Source organism: Chaetodon auriga, chromosome 10 (assembly GCF_051107435.1).
Source record: "Chaetodon auriga isolate fChaAug3 chromosome 10, fChaAug3.hap1, whole genome shotgun sequence".
NCBI classification, from domain to species: domain Eukaryota; kingdom Metazoa; phylum Chordata; class Actinopteri; order Chaetodontiformes; family Chaetodontidae; genus Chaetodon; species Chaetodon auriga.
The window spans coordinates 5,840,156-5,856,906 of NC_135083.1; the positions used below are offsets into that span (position 1 = coordinate 5,840,156).

Below are 16,751 nucleotides of genomic sequence, written 5' to 3' on the forward strand. Positions count from 1 at the left end.
AAGAAACGATGGTATGAATGTTATAATATTGCATTTACTCTGTGATCATTGTGATTACACTTTGCAATATGAGAACTATTTAAATTTTGTTTGAAGAAACATAATCAAGTTCAGATAACTTACGTTGGTTTAATTAACAGAGGATCTTGGTGAAATAGCTGATGATGTAATGGATCCGCGCTATTTTCAGAGAAGATGTCCAATATGAAACTAGGTTTGATTTCACCAGCGCCTCAGATGTGCTCTCCTCATTTTCTCTTTCCTCCTCGTCTTGGGGCAGAATGTAGGATTCACTAATTAGAGTGACAGTTGCTACTTCAATAACAGAAAAAAAAATGTGATCATCTGTAAAAGGCGCTCATTATCCTACATTCACATTCAAATTATTCACTGGTAAGAGTCAGACCAAAATTTCCAGCAGCGCCAATTAGTCATATTGCAGCGGCTCATCGGATTAATACTACAGCCAAAAGGTTTGTAATCCAGCCTCTCAAAAGGTTGAGGGATGGCCTCTGCTCTCAGTCCACTGCCACTGCGAGCCTCATCGAAGGCTGGATGACAATTTGAGATCACTACCCAGTCAGAACATGTGTCACAAAATAGCTGACTGCGTTTTAGGTAATAGTGTAGAAGTAATTTACAGATCTTTAGCATTGAAACAGATTCAGGGCCACGGCTACCAGGGAGGCACCGATCCATGTTTTCTCAGCTTCAGTTGCTGAAACCTAGCAGCTAGCTGTCACTCAAGCCAGCCAAGTCCATAATTATGCAGAACTTTAAGCCTTAATATAGTTTAAAAGAGTGAGTTGTATAAAAATTCAATGCAGTTTTTGGCACTTCTGCATGGGTTTCATTTTTCAGTCCCAGAGTTTGCTGTTATGTTATCGCACAAGCACAATGACTGGTGCTAAAGATAGGAGCAAACACACTGGCTATTTGGTTCATACATGAGCCGTCACCCAGCCCCTGTGCAGAGTGCATAAGGCTGAGTGACTGGAGAGTGAGGTGATAAATAAATACACTCTCAGCCGATCGCAGTCCTGGTCCCATCGCTCTAAAATCAGAGTGACACATGATGACAACAACCCAACAACTGAAGAATCTGCCTCTCTGGGAGTCGTATTTGTGTCTGGATGGTGCAGAGCGCCACTATGTGAACACACGGCACCACGAATCAGAGGCAGATGCGGGTTTTTTTAACAGCTAAAAGCACAAACTTGACAGAAATAAATGATAAAAAAAATCGTTTGGTGAAGCAGTTTGTCTGATTGCGTCACTCCGATGCTATTTAACTCATCATTTTACTGTATTTCATGTTGCGAATGGTTACATCATATCTTAAAAAGTGATCCAGCAGTGTTTGCTTCATAATGCATTTCCAGAATAAAACATGAACCACTGAACATTTTTTTTAAAGTTGGAAACAAGGCTGCAACACACAGGAATAATGAGCTGCAGTCATCCGATGTCTCCCACATAAACAGGCAGAGCAGTCGTCTTCAGTTATGGTCATGTGTGCCGAGGTGTGTGCGGTCGCTCTGCAGCAGCCTGGTGTCATTTGTATGTAATTGAATCAAGTTAAATGAAGTGGACAGCCGTGCATATTATTTCCATTCGGGGGCTGCAGGCTTATCAATGAACCTGTCCTGCCGCCTTTAGACGGCTGCAGGGACGTAATGAACAGATGGAGGTTTTCATACACTGTAAAACAACTGTGGACCACACGCAGCGTAAGAATCACTCACATCAGATAAATGCAAACTGCTTTACTGACGCTCCTGCTTTAACCACTTTGAATGTTATTTTTGGATGCAGACCCAAAAGCACTGATCGGCCAGTAAGCGTTTCATTAAAATATCTCACATTTGACTATTTTCTTCTTTCATTTCGAACTTCCACACAAACGAAATGATCTGCCTCACAGGAGTCGACGCTAAAGTTAAAAACACAAGACTCGAAGGAGGAGGAGGAGGAGGAGGAGGAGGAGGACTCCTCTGTAATGATGACTGTTTTTGCATTAAATCAACATGTATTTAAACGTATCCACATGTCAACAACAGAGTGGAGAGCAGTGCACAGACATGCAGAGAAGAGCACATAGCAGCCACACTTATTAGTGTCATACCAACACGCCACTCGCTCGCGGTGTAGCAGGGATGCAGTGTATTCACTGTGAATGACAGTGTGCAAATGCATGTTAAGGGGCAGCTCCCTCGGTGGACAGGCGCTGCCGGTGGACACATTTCTGCCGTTGCACGGTATATGCTGTCATACCACTGAGCCTTATTTCACAGGTTGGTGAAAACTGAGCTGCTGGTGGCATTAGAGGGAAAGCCCAGGGACCACCAGAGTCATGAGGATTCACCCTCCGCAGGACATGAATATCTATACCATAATCGATGGAAATCCATCAAACAGCAGTTGAGATATTTCAGTTTGGACCAACCTGACGGACGGGCCGACGTGGCCACATTAATATGATCTGATGGAAAGTGATCGCACTCATGTTCAACGTGGTCTCTCATAATTCCCTTTCGTTCTGATCATTTCCTGCCTACTGTCATCTCCAATAAGTCATGAAGGGACTTCATACTGGAGCAGACCACTGGCTATGACACTAAGTTCATCTAAACGTGACAGATCGAGCAGCCTGAGAAGGACCAGGACCCTGTGCAGAACTATTAATATGACAGCGCTGCTCTTTACAGCTTTCTGACAGCCCTGCAGCCTCAGCGCAGCCTCGGCACAGCTCAGCGAGCGAGCCCACGCTCCCTTAAGCAGCTTTCCATGACTGTCAGCCTGGGAGCGGCGCCGCTCCGAGCAAACTGCATGGGTGGATGTGATAAAGTAGGGTGACACAGCGCTTCAGGTGCAGTTCAAATGCTCCCTAACAGGACTGAATTTACTGTGTGGCCAAGGATGACACTCTATTTTCATAAGTGGCTATCACACTCAGTTCGCACCCTGGAAATAAGCACAATCACCCAAAAAAAATCTCATTCCAGTCACACATCATGCATCAAACATTTTGTGATTCTCAATGGACACTAACATAATCATTAACTGCCAGTTGCGACTTTTCTTTTTTCTTCTATAACCTCATAAATGATGGTCAAACGCCCTCCAATATCCCATTCACACGATGAGGAATCCCATCCTGATTCTTCCCACTCTGGCTTTCAGCTAAAATGACCATTTCACAGACACATCCTGCAATATTAATATCCCATTAAAATCATACTGGATTTTATATTCAGAGAGAAAGTCATTCAAATGTTAAATAGGATCAAAATTCACCTTGACACTGTTGCATCCACCCATATGAATTTATAGTCAACAGCCAGTTTTCTAAGTGTGCGCACACACACACACACACACACACACACACACACACACACACACACACACACACACACACACACACACAGTTGCTCATAGGTGCAGAAATGAGCAGCTGTGTGCGAGTAAAGTGTGGAAGGTGACTTGGGAAAACCCACCTTACATGCATTACTCAGACACATGATTCACACGTGTAAAGAAGGTGAATAATCTCAATTGTAGAAACAAATCAAAGTGCCGGCGGTAAGTATAGCGGAAAGTAGCACGTTAGGACGGATAGAGGAAACGGGGCGGGGAGTGGTAGTTTGAGTCATCAGACACCCAGAGCTTGTCAGTATTATGTTGATCTCTCTCTCCCTCTCCCTCTCCCTCCCTCTCTCCCTCTCTCAGGCTGACCTGCCGTCACTGTGGGCTTTTCGTTCTACATCAGTGGGGCTCAATGCATCTCTACAATGATGATGAGTGCATATGCTGTATGAGAGAGCGAGTGCGCGTCCACCTGGCTGGATGTGTGTAAGTGTGTCATTGAAGAGGAGGAGAATACCTTAACCGGACTCTTCAGCGTGAGCCTGAAACAGATCCCGGTCCACCCCTCGCTCTCTGTCTCTGTCTCTCTGTCTGTCTCCCTGTCGCTGGCTGGCCAAGCTCCTCTCCTCTGTGTCCCGCTCTCCACCTGGCCTCAATGAGTTTAACTGAGGACAAGTCATTCCTCCCTGAAAGGTAAGCAGCACAGCGTTGGGGTTTCTGTTTCCAGTGCAATATAAAGAGACTGGACAATAACAAAAAGCAGGATTGTTGATGATGACGCACTTGTTTGATCTTCCATATTTTGCTGATGTTGTTCTCAATGTTTGCAAGGAATGAACAGAGAGATGCAGAATCAGCGGTGCCTTTAAAAATAATTATTCTTGTTATTTCTTTTTCTTTTCTGTGCAGTGGGTCTGAAGGTTTATTCTGACTCACAGTGGTTGTGATCTCCCAACTCTCCCTCTAAAACGATAACATCTGGTTGCATTAAAAGGGCATTTACTGAAGGACGTTTAGTTAAGTTTCCAGTACTATCTCAAGGAAGTGAAAGCGGCTTGTGCTGGCTGCAGTGCTGCTGATATGAAGGCACAGGCTCCACAGCCAATTTGCGGGATCTCCGGCAGGATTATTGATGAGATCACTGATCGACCCCGTCTTCAAAAAAAAACAACTGCTCTCGTTATCAAAGTTGTAGCTGTCATTAAATCGACCATTTTCGAGACTGTTGACTTGAGCTCAGGCTGCTTGCCACATGTTATGTGTGTGCCTGCGCGCATGAACTGCCTATTCCTGTTTACTGCACACTTGTGTGAGCGGCGATTCATTTGTTTGTGAGTTCTCACTCAAGCCTCACAGCAGAGAATCGATGTGTGTTGACAATGACCGATGATGATGCCACAGTATGATGTCTTCCTGTTGGACACAACATGATATAACACAGTGAATGACCTTCAGCTGAGGATCAGAGGCAAAGGCAGATAACAAATTAAACCTGCTGTCTCCGGGAAGACATTTACCCATAATTGACACAGAAATGTTTACTTTCCCATACCCAGTCAGACTGCGGTTATGTAACATGTTTGTGTCATGAAGGGGAAGCGGTTGTGGTTGAGTGGTGATGACTTAACCAGGGTGGCAGAATTGTACTTATTTATCTATTTTGTATTCTTTATGGTCCTTCCTGTTGGCATTTAGCTCAGAGACTCAGGGCATTAAAGCCTGATCAATATTCGAGATTATATTATCTTATATGAGGAATTCTGTTTGTTTATTGTGAACCCCTGCCAGAGAAGTAATCCTGTTAGCCTTAAGGACATGTCAAATGGCCAGCGTTTGTGCTGTTTGCTTCAGCCCTTTCATGATAAATTGTCTCTGCACCAATGGGATGATAAGAGTCTCCATTCCCTGAGACTAAATCTGTGTCACTGCTGCCCTCAGATCAAATCCTCCTCCACCCCCACTTCTTTATTTTACTGCTGTCTCACAGGCTAAAAAAGAGACAAAACAGAGAAAAGAAGAATCTGAAATTACAAACAGTATTTAATCCGTCTCTCTACATCAAAGTAAACTGTTCATTTGTACCGAAATGTGAACAAATCTCTGACTGTTCAGAGTGTGTGTGAGCGAGCTTTCAGCAGGCTCGAACAGTTCACTGCTGCATTGCCCAGAGTCATTAGGATTCACTGTCTGGTCACCATCTGAACCAAAATTTGTGCCAATCCATCCAGCAGATGTTGGGATATTTCACAGGTTACGTGAAAACTCTGACCTGAGGGTGGCACTAGAGGAAAAGCCAGCGGATCACTGAAGTCATCAGCATCCATATCTGATATCTGCACAGTGTTTTCTCGCTGTCCATCAAATAATTGTTGAGATATATCAGTCTGGACCTGACAGACGGATGATTGTGTATGATAATAATCAGCGCCCACATCTAATCAGCAGGTAACAACTGATCCAGGGTCAGATGACTGCACTGCAATGCTTTCTAAACACACTGTATCGTGTCATCTTTCACCACAGTCATTACATAAGATATGTCACAGCGTGCCCTGCGATGTCTGAAAGAGCTGCCTCCAACCACTCCTTGTCATGCTGCTAAAACACAGTGTAAATATTGTACCGTGATGGCATTCACTTGTCACTGTCAGTCACTCTCAGGCGAGGAGGCGGTCACACACAGCGAGGGTGAACACAGTCCACTTCAATCTCACAAAGGTCTCACAAAGCCGTCAGGGGACACTGTGTCGTATGTGTTGAAGTGGAGGCGATGAAATATTGCACAATACAGTGAATCACTAGTTTGATAAAATACTAACAGTACAAATAGTTTGCACACTAAAATGTGACTACAGCTGCAGGGATTAGTCTATGGAAAAAAAAAACGAATAACGATTTTGTTAATCGTTGGTTATTTTTCAAGCAAAAGTGACACATGCTCACTTGTTTCATCTAAAAATAAAGATTTCCTTGTCATTTATGATATTTAATTAAATGTCTTTAGGTTCTAGATTTTTGGAAATCTGAGGTTTGAGCTCTGGGAAACCGTAAAGACATTTTAGAGACTAAATGAGTAAAGAATGAATGGAGAAAATAACCGGAGACAAAAGTTAGTTGCAGCCCTAATGTGGACATTTGTATCTAACTTTGCTCTACACTGGGAATATTTGAGAGGACGTGGCTAAAAAAGCAGCATGTTGCAAACAAACAGAGCAAAGAAAAATAATCAAACAATATTATTGGTAATGGCAACATCACAATTTTCTACAGACACTAAAATCAGCAGTTGGACAGTTTTCTTCTCAGCTTCTTTGTCGGCACATTTTTAACATATAAGAGCAAACATAATAAAAAGATGCCCAATATTGCCTTGAAACGCACTAATGAAAACAACGTAAATGCACGAGGAACAGGGCAGGTCAGTCAGCTCAAGCACACAAGATACAGCGACACTCTGCATCGACACGCACACACATGTTTCATAATTCATAAAGTCAAAGGTCTCATTGGCTGGATGTGATCGCAAAGATGATGCCGAGATAAAATCACCCTCGTCAATGGCGTCATTATTTCACTGATATTAAACATCCCGACTTAATCCGGCTTCCATCAGAGAAACAGATATTTATGTTGACAGAATCTCAGAGTTTCAGAAACGCTCGGGGTCAGATTTAAACCCAAGTCAAAGATTGAGCTATGCCACTGGCTGCCAATCTCTGCAAAGCACGCAGACACACTGACATCGTAATTGTCACTGCTCATGAGCTCGTGCATGTGGTCTCTTTGCCGCCGCGCTTAGACATCCTGACACGCCTGTCAGCTTTTAAATGGCTGCTTATCTCCTCTGACCACAGCCATCTAAATTTAATGAGTGACAGCCCCGGATTCAGTGGCATCACATGAATCTCGCACAATTTTGATGACATGCGGCAGTGAAGCTTGTCACAGACTTGGAGATTATTTGTCATGCTGACAGCAGACAGATAAATTCAAATCTTTTCCCGAGTAAAGCACACAGTCAGAACGTCTGCACGGACACAGCAAACCTGGGCAGACAGGTGAGGGCACCAGTGGGCGAGGTGCACATGTGACTCAGAAATGAAATAATGAGGGATAACGGTCAGCTGGCAATATATGGTTTGGCCACAACATCATCATCTGGAGGTCAATGTCCCCGTCCCCGTCTCAAAGGCGTCCCAATTAATCACAGCTGAACAGAGGAGTTATTCAGCCTGGCTCACAGACATGATAACAGTAGTGTCACAGCTCAGCCAGTCTCAAAATACTCAATCTGTCACAGCGGACCAAAGGCACAGTTCAGCTGGCTAAGCTCTCCCCGGCTCTCCCTGTCTACCTCCCCCCTCTCGCTTTCACGCTCACGTGGCTGAGGGTCGTCTTGGTTTTGTTCCTCTGGTTACATAAACATGTTCCGATACAGAGTTCAGCTCTCCAGATGTATTTGACGGTAATGTCATGTAAATGTGCCCGTTACTGTTAAAAAGGTGCACTTTAAGGCGTTAATGTGCTAAATTAAACGATGCAGGTTCAATGCAATACTTTCTAAAAAAAAAGCAACACCATTTCCTAAATTATACAGTAGAGGATTTGTTAAAAAAAAAAAAAAATCAAGGGAAATACTGCTCACTCAGGCTTGGCGGAGGTGTTAGAGCTTAAAGGCCAGCACACTTGAGAGAGAAGCAACCACACACTCAGATCTGTGCAAAAGTTGTTCTGAGTAATGCGAGCTTTAAATCCTCCTGACGTGACAGTTTCTATCCGAGAGCTTGCGGGAGATAAAACATCTTTTGCTCAGATCGGAGTGTGCGGACGCCTCTCTCTCAAGCCTGCTTGTACAGTTATCACTGAGGAAACACGCACCCACAAAATGCCTTTTCAAACTGTCTTTTGCATCACTTAGTTGCATTGTTGTGGCAGAAAAAACAGGACTGGTAATTTATGATTGCATAAAATATGAGAGACGAAGGTACTGGATGTGTTGTTGAGTCCAGTCGATCATTACAGACATTTAGCTGCCAGTTCAGCAGATCCTCCGAGCTAAAACTACACTGTAGTGCATTTTTGGTTTTTGCTGAAACTGGTGTCGAGGCGCTGCAGTTTGTGGATCTGTTGAGTTGTAATGCCTGTGACTGTGAATGGGGTTAACAAAACAACAGGAACACCTGTCAGTTTAATGCAATACAGTTCCACATCTCTCTGCAACAGTTTCAAGAAAAACGCACAATCTCTACCTTCATGAAGGAGGATTTAGTCCAGGACTGCATACATACACAAACTTACGCAGTCTCTCTCTCGCTCACACACACACACACACACACACACACACAGTATATATGCAGGCTGCAAACCATTGTAATCCAATTTCTCTTTGCATATTAGCCAACGTTGCTGATAAATTGAACCTCCCATTGAGCTCCAGCGAATATGTTTTATTAATAACAGAGTACTTCATTGTGCTGACATTATGGTGGAGTTCTTGGGTTTGAGTGGCACTAAAACTGGCCATAACTACTTACTCTGCTGAGTCTCCTCCACTCAGACCGACTGGACGTTTCGTCATTGACTGGCGTGCTGACTTGCATAGTAATGAATCCTCGTTCTTTATCCTGTGTGATTGCCTGAGTCCTTGAGAGTCAATGTTGCTTCTGTATTATCTCTGATAGCACTTGCTCCAGAATCGCCTCCTGCACGGTGCTTTCCTCCCGGATCTCTATTTCCTTCTTCATTCTTCTATCAAGCAAGGCGATGCGCTGAATAGCAGCCATCATCTTGTTTGCAGATACACTGTATATGGGCAGAAAGATACCGATTGCCTTGATTAAGTGTCTGGCTCATGACAAAGAGCATGAGTGCCTCTGACGTGCTTCGACCGATGTTGAGAAAACACTTAAGATTTTTCTAACAATCTATTAGGTTGATTTATTAGCGCTGAGCATCTGCTGTGGCACGGTGAACACCCCCTCACCTCTGCTCATCATTTAACTATTCTATCACTTGGTGTGCTTTGCATTTGCCTGCGTGCCTGATTGCATCATGTGTAAACATGTGTCAGCTGGGGACAACACTGCAATCTCATTCCTTTTTTCTGGCGAATTTGAGCTCATGTTATCTTAATCACGGCTGTTTTGTTCTCCAGCTCTCAATCTCTCATCTCGTGCTCCTGCTGTAAATCCTGAAAGGCACAATCTTTCTGATTCTTTCCATCTGTCAATCCTGCTTTGTATATTTCTATTTAATATAAACTGTCCTTGTCTTTTGCACAGGATTATATTTTATAAAAAAACAAAGCTTTTTCATCTATTTCTACATCTGGTCCTGCAGGCTGGAAGTACGCTACAGCAAAGACAGTAAGACAGCACAGCTTGCACTAAAGGCAATAGATGACATTTACGACGCATTTGAAACAAAACAGAAGAAATGTTTATTTGATTTCAAATATTGACACCCAGCAGTGAGGAAGTGGCTTTCGCTGCAGTTATTGGACACTCTTTCAACAATGCATTTGTTCCCTTTTGAGTGTTTTCAGCCGAGCCAACATCAGTGGAGCCTGAGTCTGAGTGCATTCTTGAATTGTTGCCTTATTCTCAGTTAACTTGTCTGTGTGCTAATGTTCAACATTTTAGATGGGAAATGCTTCAGACATATCTGCTGTGTTTGCCTCCACCATCTCCAAGGAGCACGACATCCTCATGGGTTCGCTCTACAGCGCATTCTGTAAGTTCACGCATGCATGACAAATCCCCGCAGCCGCACAACCTCCAGCTCGGCTCAGTCGCTTTCCCTCTCCTCACAGGTGTGCTGTCCCTCCTGGGCAACTGCATCCTGCTACTTGTTGCGTATCACAAGCGGTCGACCTTGAAGCCGGCAGAGTTCTTCATCATCAATCTGTCTATCAGTGACCTTGGGATGACGCTGTCTTTATTCCCATTGGCAATACCATCAGCTTTCTCACACAGGTGTATCTCATGTTGCCCTGATCCTTCTATTCTATGTGTAAAAACAACAGACTGTTAACAGCAACTGCTGACAGTAAGCTGCAGCCATCGTGATAATTAATTAAAAATGGATATTTTCGATCAAAAAAGCCAAACATTGCCTGGTTCCAGTTTCTAAATTCTGAGAATTTTCTGCTTTTCTGATTTACATCATTGCAAACTGAATAGGTTTGGGTTTTGGACTACTGCTGCTCGGACAAAACAAGCAATTTGAAGACGTTGCCTTGAGCTTAAGGGAACTGTGCCAGGCATTTTTCACTGTTTCCTGACATTGTGCAGACCAAACAAGGACTCGATGAATCAAGACAATCATTAGCAGAATAACTGATAATTACAATGGTAATCAGTTGCAGCCCCGGTCTGACCACATCTCCATTTCCCCCTCATTTGTGTGTACAGGTGGCTGTTTGGAGAAACCGTCTGTCAGCTCTATGCTATGTGTGGAGTGCTGTTTGGTCTATGCAGCTTGACCAACCTCACAGCCCTCTCCTTCGTGTGCTGCCTTAAAGTCTGTTTCCCTAACCATGGTGAGGGCATGATGAACTACGAGACGTATGATTTTATCACAAAGCAGAAAAAATGACCACAATCATTACGAAGCATCTTTTTCAATCTCCTGTCTGAACAGGTAACAAGTTCTCCTCGCTGCACGCCCGCCTCCTGGTGGTTGGAGTGTGGTGTTATGCATCTGTGTTTGCCGTCGGGCCCTTGGCTCAGTGGGGACGTTACGGCGCCGAACCTTACGGCACAGCCTGCTGCATTGACTGGCATGCACCCAACCACGAGCTTTCAGCTTTGTCTTACATCATCTGCCTGTTCGTCTTTTGCTACGCTCTGCCCTGCACCATCATCTTCCTCTCCTACACGTTCATCCTGCTGACAGTGCGGGGGTCGCGTCAGGCCGTCCAGCAGCATGTGTCACCACAGACCAAGACCACCAATGCACACGCTCTCATTGTCAAGGTCAGAGGATTTGAGTGTTGCTTCAGCGTCACTGACTTCAGGATTTGCAGCTGACAGAATTTGAAAAGGATATGAGACAGTAAATGATTCAAAGGTTATAAAAATGCTTTGCTGATAGCTTTAGCTTTGCAGAATCTTCTCAGGCATATGTAGCTCTCTGTGTGCTGTGACACGATTTAGGTTTAGTTTGCCGCTTGTTTGACACTAAATAAATCTTGTGCATGCCATGATGTGTGTATCCATGTACGAGTGGCTGCATGTGTACGTGTGAATGTTTCTTCTCCACAGCTGTCAGTAGCCGTATGTATAGGCTTCCTGGGTGCCTGGAGCCCATACGCTGTCGTGGCCATGTGGGCCGCTTTCGGAGACGCCACCCAGGTTCCTCCTGATGCATTCGCCCTTGCTGCCATATTTGCTAAGTCGTCCACCATCTACAACCCTATGGTCTACCTGCTGTGTAAGCCAAACTTTCGCGAGTGTCTCTACAGAGACACGTCTGTGTTGCGACAGAGGTTCTACCGGGGAAGCCCACAGTCGGATCCGAAAGAACGCTTCGGATCCACCTCGCAGCGCAACAAGGACACGAGCATCTCCACGCGCTTTTCAAATGGACAGCAGGAGAGCTATGGGGCCTGTCTGCACTGCACTGACAACGCAGAGCTGTGTCATGTGACCACTCCCCAAAGGACTGCCTGCATCCTGACTGGATCCACCTACAGAGAGGTGACAGTCAGCCAGCTCCCAGCCAAACCACAGGCTGATTTACTCTAGTGATACAACCTCCTCCTTCTGTGAGGCAAACAAGATGGGACAGGTGCTCAAAAAGACAGATTACTGAGCAGAGACAGCACAACAACAAAGGGCCTGCACAAGTTATAATGAGTGTGGTTGACCAAGACTTTATGGCATGACAACACCACAGAAAGTCACTCATACACCGCCCCTTCATTATGGAAATTTTCCAAAAATCCACACAGTGCTGGCTTCGTCTGAGATCTGCCACAGAAGCATATACTTGCAATGTTTCCCGTTTAATTTTAGTGAACAGTAACCTAACTGGATCCTGAGGGAGCAGAAAATGAGACAGGAGAACCTCGGCTGGCTTCAAGGTTAATTAGGCAAATGTGTGACATTTTAAAGCGGCTCATCATCTTTCACATACAGCGGGAACACGTAATGTGAGGATGAACTGTGTTTGTTATCTGGCCTGTGCAACCAAAAGGATATATAAAGACATATAGAATTATTGTACAGGATTTTAAAGGACGTGAAGAAATTGTTCATGGTCCTTCCTGTAATGGCAAGACTAACAGACTAACATGTAATCAAAGGACATGTATAACCATCGCATGAATGCTGAATCCCGGGAGGTGAAGCTGTTACTCCTCCCAAAATGATCAAGTATTCACCCCCTATAGGCCTGGATGTTTCTACGGACGCCTCGTCCTTGTCTCCATTGGAATCTATTGTAACGGAGACATAAACTCAAACTGACAGCTGCTGTTTTCCGTAAGGAATCAAACAGCCAACTTTTAGCAGCCGCTTCAAGCCTACAGGGAGGTGTGAGTATGTGATACTGAAAAGACAGATTCGGGTGGAGAATCACTGTAGTGAAGAGGTCCACACTTACTTCTTACTTACACTACTGTAGACTGTTGGATAACACAGGCAAAACCGAGTCTGCACACTGTAGACCTGAGGACCGCTTCCAGGAGGACAATATCGTATTTGGACACTCATGTTTAATTCTGATTTCAGCTTGATTACATTAGATTAACACTGAAGGGGATCTGCTCTGTACAGAAAACACAGTACTCACTAAAATGAGTGACACCTGTAATTTAAGACCATTTCAAAGTTCAAGAAACCAGTTAAATACATTTTTATAAATATTTATTATATTTATATATCTATTGAGGTATTCATGTCAGAACAAATGCAAAATAGGATGTTCAATGTGACCTATAGCAGTGAAAACACATGAAGCTCCCTGGTCACAGATAATGATTTTCCCAACTAAACTGACATAAAGTGCACATGTGGAAGTGTCTATAATCTGTAACGGATATTAGATTACAGACGCTCTTCTCTTTGTCTTCTGCTGCTCATTTTCTTATTCTAATTTAAGAGTACTTATTGTAAAAATGAAGCCATCAATTATAATCAATTTCTCTTTGGCCTTTAATCAGTTATGATATTAACAACCATGTCTGATCCTCCCGGTAGACTGAGAGCCAGTTTGCTGAGCCTAAAAACACAAACAGGGCTGTGCGACATTGAATTCTGCTCTCCCTCTTTCATGTGGTACTGTGTCGTGTGGCTTCATGTATGCATATAAAGAAAAGCATACTGTACGTGTTGAAATCAAAACCTATTCTTGTGCAGCTTTATTTCCTAAAAAAATAAAAACACTGAATAATCGCTGTGGTTCGATTTTTCTGGAAAGCAGGAACTTTGTGCAGCTCTGACTGTTGAAGCCTCTTCGATTTAGATGAAATCAAAGAATCTGACTGAGTGTCACTAGCCATCACAGTCACGCCAGGATCAAGGCACAGTGTGAAATGTGAAGTAAATGGTCAATAGAATCGTAGCATAACAGATTATAGCACAGCAGCCATCAAAGTAAGAAACCTTTGAAGAATATTCTTTATTTTTAACAATTTTTCTGTTCTTCAGTGAAGAAAACACACCTATGTGACTTTCTAATTTTCTAATCAAGAGTGAGGAAGTGTTGCTTTGGAAATATTAACATTATTCCATTAACTCAAGAGCACACCGGGTTCAGATTCACTGGCAATCTAATTTTCTATAAAGCAGTGAAGTGACATTTATCGGCAGCAGATCGCTCTGGTGTCTGTTTAACATTCCCGGGTTGGTGTGCGACACTTCCAGAGGCTGAAACAAACCTCCCCTTAGACAAAAGCATTAGTGTTTAACAAGACGCCGCGGCAGAAAAAGAAAGACAAGACTGCTTGCCCTCAAATACACTAAAAGTGAAATTCTAAGAATAAAAATCAACAAAAACCAAGTCAACTGTTTATTTCGTATTACTCACTTTGAGTAATTGGTTTAAATGGCAGCAAAACTGTCTTATCTAAAATAAAATCTAAAGATCCATCTAATTATTTGTCTGCATAAACTGATAAATCTGTTTGCTAGGAGCTACAACGCTATCCTTCACTAAAAGAAAAATCATCTTAAGCTAATGAGATATTTAAAACGAATGGACAAGGTTAATGTGTAAAAGCACTCTTAAGGAGTCGAGCGGCTTCTCCGTTTAATGGACTGCAATACTCCAGTTTATTGCAGCTTCATCGTATCTTTGTTTGCCACTGAGACAGCCTTTTGCAGAGGAGTAGTTCTGAGCACGCTGACCAAAATCATGATGACAGCAAAGCTACAGCTGGGGGGTTTCCAGCCCTTTGAAGATAACACACATGTGCATCCAAAAGCACATATAAGAAAACACACTGGGGTTTAAATCTTAAAAAAATGCAAAACAGAGATGAGTGGATCAATAAAGTGGATCTGCTGAAGTGATCTACTTCTATCAGAGCTGAAGTGAAGTGGAATAAATGAAAATGAAAACCATCGTGCCAGCAGGGAGCCCGAGCTAATATGCATGAAGTTTCGACTTAGATGCAAAGCAATTTATTTTCCCTCAGTGTAAAAAAAAAAAGAAGAAAAGTCTGGAGGATAAGCTTTCCCTCACAACCAATACGGGCGAGCTCTGAGATGCAGCCAGAGGAGGAATTCAAAGAAAAAGAACTGATATGGCACATTACATTTAGGAAAACTGGAAGATTAATGCACACACACACAGAAGTTGGATATTTTTCAAAGCCACAAACTAAATCAAAAACAATGATTTACCTCGATAGTTTGGGATTACTGCGACTGTTACGTGCGAGATTCTTGATTTTGGGCTGCGTAAGCTTCTTTTCTAGAAACACATGGAAACTTAACAGTTAACACGATTCTAAATTTTACCCAATGCATTGTTCTGCCATCACAGATGGAGGGAGAGTTTACCCAGCGCAGCATCCAAAAGCTGGAGCCAAAAGCTTCAATGAGGAGTCGCTTCAAAGACAATGAGAGTGGAGTTTACACAGCGACAGATCCAAAACATCGCACCGCACGTCTTTACACTCATCTGATTTAACTCTGAAAAGGTCCCATGTTTAGGCTCCTCAGTTCCCTCAAACTCTGACTCTCTCCCTTGAAATCCAGACCATGACTTGCCGTACCAGCTGTTCCTGTGCAGCAGCTCCACCCCAGGCACACAGTTAAAGCAAAACACAAACTTATTTTGGCATGTTTGATTATCGGCCTGACATCGGTGGCTCAGTGGTGACTCGAGGGCAGTTTTTGTTCTTAAATATGAGTGTTTGAAAGAAAGAAAGATTAAGGGAACTTTGATGTGTTTAGTTTCCTTCATCCTACCTCTTGGCTGAGAAGTCCACAGTCGTGCTTGACAGGTTCATTTTGACGTCAGACTTAGATCCACCCGAATGTCTTCGCCCACTGCCACACCAGCGGTTTGCGGCATCTTTACTGGAGTTCTGAGGATCAGAAAGTTGACAAAAACAATCAGCAACTACTTTGATAAACAATCGAACAATCAAATTGAATTCAAATCACATCGAAAATACAAATCTGAGCTTTAAGAAAAATGTGATGGGCATTTTTCACTATTTTCTGACCAAACAATTCATCAATCAAGAAAATAACCTGACAATAAATCAATAACGAAAATCATCTCTACAATAAAGTTAGAAAAATATTTTGGAAATAGATTAAGAAGGTCATAATGTGTGATAAAATTTACCAGCATGTCAGGCTACAAAACCATTTCATTTTCAATTCCAAGCTCTGCAGCTGGGTGCAATTTTCAGATTATTACTTTTTATTTTTATTATTTAGCTTTTCTAGCTACTCAGCTATTTATTTATATGCAAATGGATGGTTTACAATTTGAACAACAGTAAATTATTGTGCAAAACCTACAATACACAGGACACCAAGTCATAAAACAACAGGAAAGCGAAGTCATATTGGATACAGTGAGCTGCATTTCAGAAAAATGCAGAAAAGTCAGATGACAGATTAATCAAGAAAATAATCAATATGCTGCAGACCTGTAACACTGAATGACAAGTGAGGATCAAACATTACCACAGAGTAGAAACAAGCCTCTGACATAATTTCCACAAGATTAAACATTAAAAGTTTTACTAAAGAAGCTTTCTGCGAGCCTTTTCTATTGGTTTGTATTAGACTTTACAAGTATTCACTGTGTCACCACTACTGAGCTTCTTCAGTATTTTATCTGTAACAATGTGATAAGAGCTGAGAATTCATTCATTCATTCAGTATTCATTCATAATCCAACTGACATCATTTCTGCAG

General features: G+C 42.9%; 1 protein-coding gene across 1 annotated transcript; it reads left to right on the top strand.

Moving 5' to 3' along the window:
* The first annotated feature begins 3,804 nt into the window (after nucleotides 1-3,804).
* On the top strand, nucleotides 3,805-13,723 carry opn7d (opsin 7, group member d). Its single transcript, XM_076740104.1, has 6 exons — nucleotides 3,805-4,059; nucleotides 10,008-10,098; nucleotides 10,178-10,340; nucleotides 10,779-10,906; nucleotides 11,008-11,342; nucleotides 11,631-13,723. The coding sequence occupies exons 2-6, from the start codon at nucleotides 10,008-10,010 to the stop codon at nucleotides 12,111-12,113; spliced, it is 1,200 nt and encodes a 399-aa protein (XP_076596219.1). The 5' UTR covers nucleotides 3,805-4,059; the 3' UTR covers nucleotides 12,114-13,723.
* The last annotated feature ends 3,028 nt before the right edge of the window (nucleotides 13,724-16,751 follow it).

What these genes read in the sequence shown, in the direction of transcription:
- opn7d (XM_076740104.1), top strand. Translation starts at nt 10,008, where the DNA reads ATGGGAAATGCTTCAGACATATCTGCTGTGTTTGCCTCCACCATCTCC. An exon ending in TTCGCTCTACAGCGCATTCT is followed by an intron (nt 10,099 to 10,177) that starts GTAAGTTCACGC and finishes CTCTCCTCACAG; the next exon opens with GTGTGCTGTCCCTCCTGGGC. An exon ending in CACACGCTCTCATTGTCAAG is followed by an intron (nt 11,343 to 11,630) that starts GTCAGAGGATTT and finishes TCTTCTCCACAG; the next exon opens with CTGTCAGTAGCCGTATGTAT.